General features: G+C 50.1%; 3 protein-coding genes across 3 annotated transcripts; all 3 read left to right on the top strand.

Annotated features, from left to right (window-relative positions):
• Positions 1-1268: 1268 nt before the first annotated feature.
• Positions 1269-3327, top strand: HMO1 (high mobility group protein). The gene is made up of 3 exons (XM_046081995.1): positions 1269-1477; positions 2000-2389; positions 2453-3327. Exons 1-3 carry the CDS (start codon positions 1397-1399, stop codon positions 2933-2935), a joined length of 954 nt encoding a protein of 317 aa, XP_045937952.1. The 5' UTR covers positions 1269-1396; the 3' UTR covers positions 2936-3327.
• Positions 3328-3576: 249 nt separating this feature from the next.
• On the top strand, positions 3577-7155 carry URE1 (urease Ure). Its single transcript, XM_046081996.1, has 5 exons — positions 3577-3965; positions 4035-4148; positions 4245-4622; positions 4695-6371; positions 6417-7155. The coding sequence occupies exons 1-5, from the start codon at positions 3945-3947 to the stop codon at positions 6690-6692; spliced, it is 2466 nt and encodes an 821-aa protein (XP_045937953.1). The 5' UTR covers positions 3577-3944; the 3' UTR covers positions 6693-7155.
• Positions 7156-10993: 3838 nt separating this feature from the next.
• LEU5_1 (coenzyme A transporter) lies at positions 10994-12026 on the top strand (the record flags this gene model as incomplete). The annotated part of the gene is made up of 2 exons (XM_046081997.1): positions 10994-11080; positions 11163-12026. The coding sequence occupies 2 exons, from the start codon at positions 10994-10996 to the stop codon at positions 12024-12026; spliced, it is 951 nt and encodes a 316-aa protein (XP_045937954.1).
• Between the last annotated feature and the right edge of the window lie 1831 nt (positions 12027-13857).

The raw sequence follows: 13857 nt of genomic DNA on the forward strand, positions 1-13857 counted from the left end.
CTTAGGCTAGCTGGCTAGCTGGAGCTACCCTGAAAGTCGACTAGATACTAAGTACTCCGTAGTAAATGTAGATAGATAGTCAAAGTCAACGGCGGAGTGGTGTGCCGGATAGAGAGAACGAAAAAGCGCTGTGCTGCTTGGACGGGGCTTTTAACAGAATAAACAAAGGAATAGATGTCGTTAAATTAAGTAAAATGAGATGTGTCGAGAATGAAAGAGATCGATGATCAAGATGAGAATCGTCGCTATCGTGGCATTCGGGGTCCAACCGCCCAAAGGTCTGAATCGACGGGTTTGGCCAGTCTAGGATATATATAATGATGTCACCTGGGGAGACGCGATCATAGTTGCATGAAGTGGCTGCAAAAGGTACATGGCACTGCTCTGCGGATTCGGCTGAACCTGAACCAGAGAAACACGACGGGGTCAGTTGCACGTTGACGTTGGGTGTGAACTTTTTTTTTTTCTCTCCCTCTTCAGCGATGGTGGTGCTGGCTGCAAGTTTCCTTAGTCACCACCCATTCTGCATGGCGGCTGTTGTATTTCTACTTCTGTTTTCTTTCTCTTTCCATTTCATTTCTAGATCGTGTGAATCTGCGAAAACGAATACAAAATGGAGGAGAGATAGAGAGTATTGAGTTGATTTATAACTGATTTTTTTTCCCTTGTTTTCTACAAGAAGTTGAAGCCGTTACTTCTATTTTTTCTGGCGGACTTGGGTTGGGATCTGAGACAAAAGGTTGCCTGTAAGCGCGGGCGCCCGTGAAGGAGGGGTCAAGCGCCCGTCCCGGCGACAACAACACAATCGAGGGCCGGACAATGGGCTGGTCGCCTTCACCGCACAGAGAGGGTCGAAGGTGGAGCGTTGATATTTTATTACAATTTATATTTGGTTAATTGAACAAAATCATCTGTAAATAAATAAAAAAAAAACAAAATTAGACAATGGATTGATGCATCAGAAAAAGCGAGATACTTGGAAGACGTGCAGATGACTGACTGCAAGCAAAGAGTTCAGCAAAGACTCTTCAGGCGCCGGATGGGAGGTCCTGTCAGCCCTCAGCCTCCCCGGGTAACGGTAGGACGGGAGGGGGGTTTGCCTCCCTCTTTCTCCCAGGTGACCTTCACCCCTGCAGTGCACCCGAAGGCAGAACTCCCTGAAGCACACTAACGGGATCCTAAGCCCAAAGCAGCGACCCAGCAGCGCCCCAGCACCCGCTCTGCGCTATTTAGTAGGGCCCTCCCCTCCTAACGCGACCCCGCTAGCGAAAATTCTTTTCTCTCTGCCATCGCTCTCATTTTCCTTTCCTTCCCTCTTCCTTCCCCCTCTCTTTCTTTCTTTCCATCGTGCTGAAGATTAATTTTAACCCTTCATCGCGTGCTATTGTCATCCATCATGTCGCGCAAGGAAGATTCCAAGGCCAAAGATGCCGTGGTTAGCGTTAATGTCGAGGATTACACTAAGACCCGCGACAGTGTAAGTTGCCCTCCCCCTTTGTGAATGCCCGTTGGCGCCGTTCGGCGCCCCCCAATTTGGGTGCCGGGCGCTGCGCTGTCAACTCTCCCTTCTCTACACATCAACTTCCCACGCGTCCGTAAACAAAGTTGCCGCCCTCCCCCCTGGTCGCGACGGTCTTCACTACCTGCCCATTACCTGCCCCCCTATTTCCTTCCCCAAATCACAAGCTCTTTGTGTTATTCCCCCCCCCTTTCTTCCTAATCTCCTGTCCCAATACTCAATATTCCTCATTGTACCACTGCTTGGTGGACCAAATTTCTTTCCTTTTCTTCCTTCTGTGTCTTGGTTCTTGCCGTCATGGCCCGACGCGCCCGCACCCCCCACCCTCAGTCCATCTCCAACTCGTCGCGTACTGCCCAATCTGCTCCTGACCTCGTCGCGAGTATCGCTCGTGCTACTTCTTCCATTCATGGCGCCACTTCGGGCGTCCACGCTGTCGCCGCGTTTCCTAGCGACCAGGCTCAACTGACATACACCCAGGTCATCATTAGCCTGGCGCAACTGCAATCCGCCGTCTCGGATCTGTCGCGCGCCTACATCAACCACACCAACACGGTCCTGAACCCCGGCTCCTCCAACATTGACTTCGGAAGCCTCACCAGCGGGATCACCAGCACCCTGTTTGAAAGTGGCCTGCTGGGCGCTCGTCCTACCAGCCCCGGCGCCAAGTCCGAGGTGGGCGAGAAGAAGAAGCGCAAGCGCGCTCCTCCTGACCCCAACGCCCCCAAGCGTGCCTTGACCCCGTTCTTCCTCTACATGCAGCACAACCGCGCGAAGATCGCGGAGGAGCTGGGTACCTCTGCCAAGCCTAAGGAAGTTTCCGACGAGGGAACCCGCCGCTGGGCTGATATGCCCGAGGCCCAGAAGGAGGTAAGGAACCCCTTCGGAACTGATCATGTGATTTGAACTTTTACTAACCATCTGCGACAATAGGTCTGGAAGAAGCTGTACGCCGACAACCTTGCCGTCTACAAGGAAAAGATGAAGGCCTACAAGGCCGGCCTCCCCTTTGGGGATGATGACAGCGCCAAGGCTGCCAACCAACTCCAGCAGGACGTTGAGGGCATCTCTGCCTCCGGTGCGGAGGAGACCGACGACGAAGACGAAGAGGAGGAGGAAGAGGCTCAGGAACCCGAGCCCGAGCCCGAGCAGGAAGAGGAAGAAATTGAAGAATCCGAGCCCGAGCCCGTGAAGGAGCCTACTCCTCCGCGCAGCACTGCTAAACGTCGCCGCAGCGAGGGCAAGACCAAGGAGACCTCCACCCCCGTCGTCGAGAAGAAGGAATCACCCGAGAAGAAGAAGCGCACCTCTGCCCGTAAGGCGGCCGAGGAACTACCCGCCTCAGCTCGCAAGCCGGCTGCCGACAACAAGCGCACTAAGAAGAAGCGCAAGAGCGAGGCCCCTGCTGACGAGTAGAGACTTGATTGAGAATGAATGAGATCCCCGTGCGTTTGTTGTTTTTTATTTTCTGAAAATGGTTTCCGTGGCTTCAGCGGAGGCGTGTCTGTATAGCTTGTCGGGTTCTGTATATTTGGGGAATTTTATGGGCAATCGTACCGAGGGAGTTTTCTTTCCTTTTTTATCTTCTTTCCTTTCCTATCATGTCCGAGGATCATTTCTGCAGGAGGCACAATGTATGTCTTTCATATTTCGCTTGTTTTTCTCGGGATAGGTAGCTGGACCTTTGCTGTTGGGTAGTGACTGAAAAACGAAGAGACCTTAACATCATCTGGAGTAGCTCTTGTAACACCTAGGTACAGAGTAGTGAATTATATGTATCTAATAGGTTAGCCAACCATAACGGAGGACTAGTTCATGTTGGTTATATGCAACATGTAGCCTTGACTAGCCCGAATGAGTTCCCCTGCATGAATTGTTCATTATTGACTGTGTAGAACTTAGACTTGGCAGGAATCCGGGGCAAGGGAACCTCCGTGCCTTATCGGCGGCCAAGAACGACCCAAGAACCAAGAAATGTTATCTCCAGGGCTGAAGAAGGCGCTCCATTGCCGACGAAGACCTCTGGAGAAGCTGTTAGTCAGGGCGATGAATGGCGGCCAACTGCGATAGGCCGCGCGGCCCTTATCAACGCCCGTTTATCACGTCGGCCAACTCTCGTCCTTCTTCCCCACCGCAGCATCCGACCTTCGCCTACGCTTCCTCTCGCGTGGCTTCTTTTTTTAAATCCCCCCTCGTCAGTCCCCCATGCCTCTTCTTGATCGTCTCCTCGATCTTTTTGCCCGTCTATTCAGCCCTTCGTTTCATCTCGGCTTCTAGAGCTCCCATCGGAGTATAATATTCGCCACACAGCCTACCCTACTGAAATTTGATTCTCTTGGCTCTCCGATCGGCTCAAGTCCCGCATCCCTGATTCGCAGGCCAAGAGAAATATAATTGGGGCAGCGCCTGTTGACCGCCGTCAACGATGCACCTCATCCCCAAGGAGGTACGTAACGAACAAGGATTGACCTGGAGACGTGTGAAACAGTGCTGATCGCTCATTTGCTTGCTGCAGCTTGACAAGCTCACCATCTCGCACTTGGGCTTCCTCGCCCAACGTCGTCTGGCACGTGGTGTGCGACTGAACCATGCCGAAGCCGTCGCCCTCATCTCGTCGAATCTGCACGAGGTACGCATTGAAGATGCCCTTCTCCCCGGTTGAGTTCTGGTTTGAGTTCTCCGCTTCGGACCGATCTGTCGCTGACCCGCCTACGATGCATATTAGCTGATCCGAGATGGCCTCTATTCCGTGGCCGATCTCATGTCCATCGGCAAAACCATGCTCGGTCGCCGACATGTCCTCCCTTCTGTGCCATCGACTCTCGTGGAACTGCAGGTCGAAGGAACCTTCCCGACCGGAACCTATCTGGTGACGGTTCACCATCCCATCAGTAGCGATGAAGGTGACTTGGAGAAGGCGCTGTATGGCAGCTTTCTTCCTATTCCGCCGACCGATGCGTTCCCGGAGATCAACCCCGATGATTTCCAACCCGAAAAAATGCCCGGTGCGATTATACCCGTGAAGGATGAGCGCATTACTTTGAACGAGGGACGGACACGCATCAAGCTGAAGGTCATGAGTAGGGGTGATCGGCCCATTCAGGTGAGTGTTTTTCCTTGGATTTCTACGGGTGCAAACCGGGGGTTTGGCTGACTGGAATATCTGTGATTGTAGGTGGGATCGCATTACCATTTCATCGAAACGAACCCGCAACTGCATTTCGACCGCCTCCGTGCCTATGGCTACCGTCTTGATATCCCCGCCGGAACGTCGGTGCGATTCGAACCCGGCGACACCAAAACCGTCACCCTCGTGCAGATCGCTGGTAACCAGATTATCAAGGGAGGCAATTTCCTGGCCTCGGGCAAGGTCGATTTCAGCCGAGCGGAGGATATCATGCTTCGACTGCAGGCCGGAGGTTTCGCTCATATCCCCGACCCGACGGCCGATACCGCACTCGTTAGCCCCTACACGATGGACCGGGAAGCCTATGCGCGAATGTTCGGGCCTACTACGGGTGATTTGGTCCGACTGGGATTGACAAACCTCTGGGTCAAGGTTGAAAAGGACTACGCCTCGTATGGTGATGAGTGCAGTTTCGGCGGTGGCAAGAGTCTTCGTGAGGGTATGGGGCAGTCCTCCGAAAAGTCCTCCGAACACTGCTTGGACACCGTCATCACGAACGCGCTGATCATCGATTGGACTGGCATCTACAAGGCGGACATTGGTATTAAGAACGGTATCATCACTGGAATTGGCAAAGCTGGTAACCCTGATATGATGGATGGGGTTCATCCCGACATGATTGTGGGCTCCTCCACGGATGTGGTGGCCGGTGAAAACAAGATCGTGACCTCGGGTGGTTTTGACACTCACATCCACTTCATCTGCCCCCAACAGGCGGATGAAGCGCTTGCTTCGGGAATCACCACCTTCCTGGGTGGTGGCACTGGACCCTCGACCGGTACCAACGCGACTACCTGCACCCCGGGACCCACTCACATGCGACAGATGATCCAAGCGTGCGACAGCATTCCCCTCAACATTGGTATTACCGGAAAAGGAAACGATTGCGGCGGACAAAGCATTGTGGAGCAGATCAAAGCCGGCGCTGCCGGTCTGAAGTTGCACGAGGATTGGGGTTCCACGCCTGCCGCCATCGACACCTGCCTAGACATGTGCGATCAGTATGATGTGCAGTGCATGATTCACACCGACACGCTGAACGAGTCTGGATTCGTGGAGCAGACGATCGCTGCTTTCAAGAACCGCACCATCCACACGTATCACACCGAGGGAGCCGGTGGTGGCCACGCCCCTGACATCATTTCCGTGGTCGAACATCCCAACGTGCTTCCCAGTAGTACTAACCCTACCCGACCCTTCACGATGAACACGCTGGATGAACATTTGGATATGCTGATGGTGTGTCACCATCTGTCCAAAAACATTGCCGAGGATGTGGCCTTCGCTGAGAGCCGTATCCGCGCCGAAACCATCGCTGCCGAGGACGTTCTTCACGACATTGGAGCGATCAGTATGATGTCTTCCGATTCTCAGGCCATGGGCCGCTGTGGCGAGGTTATCTTGCGGACGTGGAACACCGCCCACAAGAACAAGGAGCAGCGGGGTCCGCTGAAAGAAGATGAGGGTACTGGTGCAGACAACTTCCGTGTCAAGAGATACGTCAGCAAATATACCATCAACCCTGCCATTGCTCAGGGCATGTCACACTTGACCGGAAGTGTTGAAGTTGGCAAGCTGGCCGATTTGGTATTGTGGCATCCCAGCTCGTTCGGCACCAAGCCTTCCATGATTATGAAGAGTGGAATGATTGTAGCGTCGCAGATGGTGAGTCCACTTAAACTCATATCGAGAATTGTCTAACCTCAACAGGGTGATCCTAATGGTTCCATCCCCACCATCGAACCGGTTATCATGCGACCTCAATTCGGGGTAAGTATATGTTTTCCTCGTTTGATCGAGCTGTATCTGACTTGTCCAGGCCAACGTCCCCAGCCTCTCCGTCATGTGGGTCTCGCAGGCCTCCATCGACTCCGGCACGGTGCAGTCATACGGCATCAAGAAACGCATCGAAGCAGTCAAGAACTGCCGAAATGTCAGCAAATCCGATATGAAGCACAACGACGCCATGCCGAAGATGCATGTTGACCCGGAAAGCTACGTTGTCGAAGCGGACGGCATGCTCTGCGACGCCCTACCGGCAGAAACCCTGCCACTCACGCAAGACTTTTTCGTCTTCTAGTGTTCTTGAGTACGATACCATGTGTTTTTGTTTTTGTTTGTTGGATCTCATTGGATTTCCTTTGGCGAAGCTTGCATCTGTATGCATATGTCTACATCTGTCATTGCTTATCGATGAGAGATGTTCGAACGATTTACGACTGTATATATCTGGTTTGAGAAGATTGTTTCTTACGTCCGTCTGTCCATTCATCTGATGTCGGGTCTAGTGCCGTAGGTGTATAGCGATCCACCTGATGATCTGTGAATATCTACGGAATATAGTCAAGGAGATAGCTGGATTGGGTGAATGTCTCCCGTCTTCACCGATAGCCTTGTAGAACTGCCCTCTCCCACTGTATCTCATCTACAGTCCATATTCTACCTCTCTACCTACTATCAACGTCCATCATACTACTTCGTCAAACCACGTTCCTAAGAACAGACCTCTAAAAGACCCTTGATACACATTCCTTGATACAATTTAATCCCAAGTATTGATGCCCAAAGCATAGAGCATGCATACGCCCGCTTCATGAGAATGTCTTCAAAATGGACTAAGAACCATTCAGATGTTGAGAAAACATAATGAGACGTTGCAGGTCACGACAATCAGAAAGACTGAAGAGAAGAGGAGGGAAGTTCCATAAATCGGCGAAGGTTCTCCAGCTCTCCAAATACAGCTTTCCAAGTCCTAAGCAGAGCGGGATCTGCTTTTAGATGTGCCATGGTAGAGGGGATGGTTGGATCTTTCTGTCCGTTTGAGAGACTGGGTATTTGGTTAGTTTGCTCTTTATTTTTCCTTTTACATGGATATGATGCCTCTGAGTACGATATGGAGTCTAATGATGCTTGCAGATCAAAAAGCGTGTTCGATTTAATTATATTCCAAGAAGAATCTACCTGGGGCTATCCCCTCGGAGACAGTCGATTGTAGTTCGCTCACAAAGATCGCTATCTGGGTAGGTGGTTTCTGATATCAGCATTCCACCTACCCAGATTAAATGCTTCTACGGGGTATAGGCATGCCTCTGCACAAGCCAAATCGGTTACCACAGAGAACAGACCGCTCGACGGAGTGTAGATCTGGAAGGGCCAACCACTCTTTATCCTGCGGTCTTATGGCGAACAATCGCTCCAGAAGAAGACGTTAAGATGCTTGTTGATGGGTTGATTTCAACACGAAAACATCAGGAAATCGTAATCAATTACGACTACCTTCTGGCTAGGACAATACCTGGTCTAGTGGCCATGCAACTACCATCGGTCGAACTACTTGAAATGCAGTGGATCCTTCATAGGGTTGCTGCATTATGCGGCGCCGCGGATACCACAGAAGAGTAACTAGACGAGGAGGGTTTCTAGTTTGAAGATATATCCTTCTTCAAAGATTCTCGCAAATCCCTCAAAATGGCCGTCGTTATGATTTCCCAAAGAGCTTGCACAGCTAGTCGACCGTCAGTGAACAATTTCCTCTCGAAAACTAGCCCAGATAATCCCCTAAGATATCTACGGGAGCTACAGAAGCCGAAAAGATCTCAAATGACCCTTCTATTGCCCTTGACGACTAGGAGTCGAACCTACGCGTGCCTTGAGTTTATTGCTCAGTGCACTACCAAAGAAACCCGGGTCTGACAAATCCAGTTCACCCTATCATTGGCAGATTACTCTCTATGGTACGAGGTGGTGATTTCGAATTCAAGCTGGACACTAGGGTTCACAAGATATCAGCAGACAAGGTCTGATGAACATACGGTGCTGTGCATACGGTGCAGTTCAGATATTACGTATGCCCAATTATCTTAGGGCACCCGTCACGGCTGACTCAAAGGGGGTAAAACCAAAAGCAAGACAGTTGTTGATTTCGCGCTGTAAGGCTTCTATGTCCACTGGAAATCTCATGAACGCATGGGTGCGAGTACGGACAAGGCTACCTACCTAGCATGGAGCAGATATTAGATGGTCCGCGATATCGCGATTCTCCAGGATCTATATCCCTTAGCTCTGGCTGTTACCGAGGGCCCAGCAGACGAGCATGTGGACGGAAACGACAGGAATTAATGGCACAATTTGCAGATGTTATCAGCGAAAGGTGATTCCCAACAGCTTCATGGGTGTTTCTCTGGGTTTTCGGACATTGAGATGTTAGAGAACCTTATCACCCGCATTGTTGAGACTGATTCGTTTCTTTTTTTTCTTTTTCTTTTTCAAAAGTATGTTCATGTACCGGACTACCTCAGACCATGTTGACGGACCCAAGAAGTACTATGGTCTAACTAACAACTAACAACATTCTTCGAAATTCCCTGAGACCAAGGAATCGACAGCGCCTGACTCTCCCCAATGAATTCCGCGAGAATTTCTTCCAGCATAGTATGGGCCATGCCAGGTTTGCAGCCAAATGTATCTATGCCTTAAGGCCAGTGGAGACACCACGTATAGGGACGACTCCTTTGCAAGAGATAAGTCTGTTTCAATTGCAGCGCAAAAGGAAAAGACTCGACACGGCCCTGACGGCGTCTGCAGCCCACGATGCGGTGTCGAATGGTGCCAGTATTTCCATCCGCAGGATCGACCAGACATCCGCCGCTGCCTGCGTGTTCGACGAGGGTTCTGCCTCGTGCAGGTACATACCTAGTGCAGCCAATGTCAGTGGCCGGGATTCCAAGGGCATCCTGTGTGTCGTCCCGTACGCACCCAATGGTCATCGTAGGATGGGACAAGCGGACGTTGGGTGTTACTGGTGATAATGCTCATCCCTCGGCTACCATGCTACAACGTCCACTGTTTTTGTTGCACCGGCCAGTCCATCCAAACTGGTCGTTTTGGATACCATGGTCGTATTTTCGACGCTGTGTGCTGCCGACTGGGCAATGCGGGACAAGCAAGCGAAGGACTCGGGAGAGGAGGAGGAGGAGGAGGAGGAGGAGGAGGAGGAGTAGGAGATCTCGGACGGCGAGGAAGAGGGGATGAGTGCTGGATGTATCATCATGGCAAGATTATTGCTTCCTACTTCCTGGTATGTCGTTTGACTGTGGTACTTCGTACTTAGAGAAGACAGAAGAGGCTAATCTTCGCCAGGGTGCTGTTGAACAATCCCGATATATTAAACAAACATACAGAGCTCTTGTTTGATTGATCTGGTCATTGATCTGACCTGGGGGCACTATACGGCTTTTCTTCCTACCTATGTTTGGTACATGTCTACCTGTCATACCCAACCTACGTTGCGATGTGGAACATACAAACATACACCAGTTTACAGAACGTGGCACATCACGTTTGCTCAAGTTAGTTACGTTTCTGGATCGTATGCTGAAGCTAAGAAGGATTTATATCCGCCGCGAAAAAAAAAAAAAAAAAAAAAAAAACCTCTCATGGCGATATTCGTTGAATATCTTTACTTACTCCCTATCTTTGACCTACATATCATTTCATGGCTTCAGTCATCTTGTCTTTTTCTTGAGGCCGTCATCAACTCATAATCATCATTTCTTCCAGACTTGTTCTTTTTAGCTTTCTTAATCGCATTCTATCTCTCGCCATATTGGTCGCACATTTCATCTCAGGTGCAATTCTTCAAAATGAAGGGATTCTTGGTCAAGATGTGAACCGGGTCCCTGGTAGCAGTCAGTGTTGCGGTCCACTGGTTTATGGATGGGGCACAGCTGAGGAGCTTGCAGCTTTTCTCCACATCCATCAATAGTCGAAAATTTCTATGCTTGTTTTGGGAAGCCCCTAGCTATGAGATATCTGAGGCTGATGAGTGCATTGCCTAGCGTGACGATAATTTCCGACTTGGCGCTATGATAAGATTGGAATTAAGGAAATTACCTTCATGTTGTTGTAAAGTAGATTAATTGGAAAATAATTATACAGCAGGAGCCTCGGAGAGTTCTTGTCTGCTTAGACGGTCTTAAAAGGCTACTAACAAAATCATATGCGATTAATAGTATATTAGACCCCTACTGTTTGACATAGGAGAGCTTTTCTCATCGAAGCGCAAACAAATGCAACTTCTTCTCCAATAAGATTATATACGACACCCTGATCATCTTTTTCTTTCTTTGTGTCCATGTGTGCTGATGAGCCCTGGCAATGTGGGACCTCTGGAATGTGAACAAACCCACGGATGCCGTTTCCGGACATTAAGCCAGTGCTGGCTATTTGACCCCCTGGTGTTCAACCAACGTGGAAGTCCCGCCCCAACGGGGAGAATTGCTAACAGCATGCTCCAAGAAGATCTACCGGCGGAACGTGATAACACCAGCCAACTGTGGCGAAAAGGATTGGCAGGAGGGCTGGCCGGATGCACGGTAAGCCCGGATCTCTTCTCCGGGGACAAACAAGGGATGAGCCACGTTCACCGCAGCTGACAGACACCTGGCGACCAATAAGGCAAAAACAGTAGTTGCGCCGCTAGAGCGAGTAAAAGTTCTCTTTCAAACCTCTCAGCCTGGCTTCGCTCATCATGCAGCTCGCCGGTTGGGCGTGCTTGAAGCAATTCAGATCATCCGCAAGTCCTACGGGATCCAGGCGCTTTTTCAAGGTCATTCGCTCATGCTACTTCGCATATTTCCCTACGCTGCCATCAACTTTCTTGCATACGACCAATTCCGAAACGCCCTGAGCCCAGCCCCCGATCAGGACACTCCCCTCCATCGCTTCATCTCGGGCAGTTTAGCAGGGGCGATCTCAACTACCTGCACGTACCCATTCGAACTGATTCGAGTGAACCTGGCCGTGCAGAGTCAGCGCACGTCGTTGGCTGCTATCTGTAACCAAATCTACCTAACCGGTGGACCGAGGTCATATCCTGCGGTCACGAACTTCTACCGCGGATATGTACCGGCGCTCTTAGGGATTGTGCCCTATGCCGGAATGTCGTTCTTCGCTCATGACTTGATCGGAGACTGGTTCCGGTCTCCTGCGCTGGCGTCATATATGGCTCTTGCGGCGCCCGAACAAACTCCGCCTGGATCAACCAAACAGGTTCGACTGACTGCCTCTGCGGAGCTCTTGTCTGGCGCACTGGCAGGTCTGGCGGCGCAGACCTTCTGTTATCCCCTCGAGATTATCCGGCGACGCATGCAGGTCAGCAGCCAGGGGAGAATTCCGGATACGGCTCGAATGATCTTCGCAGAAAGAGGGATACGTGGATTCTATGTAGGGTTGACGATCGGGTATATCAAAGACGTGCCAACGGTGGCAATCAGCTTCTTTGTTTATGACCGCTTGAAATGGTGTCTAGGCGTGGATTAGCAGGAGCTGCCATTGTTATATAAGTAACCCTACGATATGAAATACCAGATACATAGATATAGACCGAAACCTCGCTTGTAATTGTTTGACAGACGGTCAATTTCACTGTATAGCCTGAGCCATCGGAACAACCTTCCACGGGATGACTTCGAAACAATATCCCTTGGGCTGGTCATGACATTATTAGCTTTAATGCTACAGACGATTTGACTGACTTTCCTTGCTCATGAATCCTGCCATCATCCCATAGAATGATGGGCAATTCCCGCTCTGCGAAGTTGCCAGTGCCTCCTACGCAGAGGATGTTTAGCTGCGTTCATGCATTGGGAAGAACCTAGCATTGAGACGATTACATAGTTTCAAACCTTCTTGGGCAATCAATGACCTGCATCCCCTACAGTTGGCATGGATATGTTCTCCAGTGGAGCTAGTATGTTATCGGATTGAACCGTCATAGCTTTCCAGCTCTTCCACTTGTGAACCACGGTTCCAGTCAGATCACCATGGGGTCATCCCAAGATTTGATTAACAGCCATGACCTCAAGACTTCTTACCCTTCAATTTTGGTGAGAGCGCATACCACTCTTTCTTCGAAAATGGGTTAAGACCAGACCCACAGACATCTTTAATCGATATCAGGGGACTCCGCATAGTGTGTACAAACAAATCCAGACATAGGTAAAGCTTTTGCGAACTATCAAGCCGAATTAAGCTTCATAGCTGAGCCAGTTTGAGGTGCCAACCGTTGACTGTCTAACCCATAGACACCATGCGCCGTATGTATCCGACGTACGAGTTTGATAGCTGCATTCGCATTCCCCCGTGGCAGCTGGATATGTTGCGTCCGCGTCACCATTGACGTCGCTATATTACCACGATCAAAGGTTATTGGCGGTCCTATAGTCAATGATCCTGCTACAAAGATAAGGTTTTTTCTTCTTCTTTTCTACTCTCAGGATGGCAAACGCCTGGCTGGACAGTAATATTTATGAGTCGCTTCATCCCCCGGACAAGTCTGTTGTTCACTTCTAACTCCAACAATCTGTTCAAACCACCAAACTTGCAAGATCTATCGATTTCTCAAATACTTTGAAATGAAGAGCATCATCCTCAGTGCCTTTTTCCCCCTCATCTCTGTCTCATCCGCGTTGGTTCGACAAACTGTTTTTCACTATGACGCCCCTTATTGTGGGTATCTTGCCTACTCATGCGCAATGGATTCCGACTCGTATGACAATTTTCGCTCATGTTTGCAATCGTCAAAGGAAGGTTGTAGCTGGAATGGTTGATTAGTGAAGTTCTTCTCTTCCCTCAAGCTTCTTGTGTCTTTAGTATCCTGACCCTGCTTTCGAAGACCCGAAGCAAGAAGTGAATCTGAAGGGCCCAAAAGGTCTCACTACATGGTAATCGTGTTTGCAGGATCATGTGAATACTCCATAAAAAGAGCCCAAGAAACTATGGCAGCGTACATTGTGTAAAAATCTACTCTATAGCAGATAGTGAAACGTATCAAATATGAGAGACCATCTGATCACGGAGATTGGCTGCCCTTGCCCTGGTGAGGCTGATCTTAAGATCGCTCCAAATGATGAGTTCCGTCAGCGATATTTCGGTCTATATCTTGATTCTATCTCTCAGGCTATCTATGAGGATGGTGTCAAGGTGGAGGGATACTACGCCTGGTCTTTGATGGATAATTACGGTAAGTATCTATCTTGGTCTTTCTCCTTTGGCGGTCCTTTGTTTCAAAAACCTTCAAACTAATGAGTTCCCTCTAGAATGGTCCTCCGGCTACGGTCCACGTTACGGGATTGTCCCACGTAGATTTCGA

The sequence above is a fragment of the Aspergillus melleus genome (genome assembly GCF_016097325.1).
Source record: "Aspergillus melleus strain CBS 546.65 chromosome Unknown contig1, whole genome shotgun sequence".
NCBI classification, from domain to species: Eukaryota; Fungi; Ascomycota; class Eurotiomycetes; order Eurotiales; family Aspergillaceae; genus Aspergillus; species Aspergillus melleus.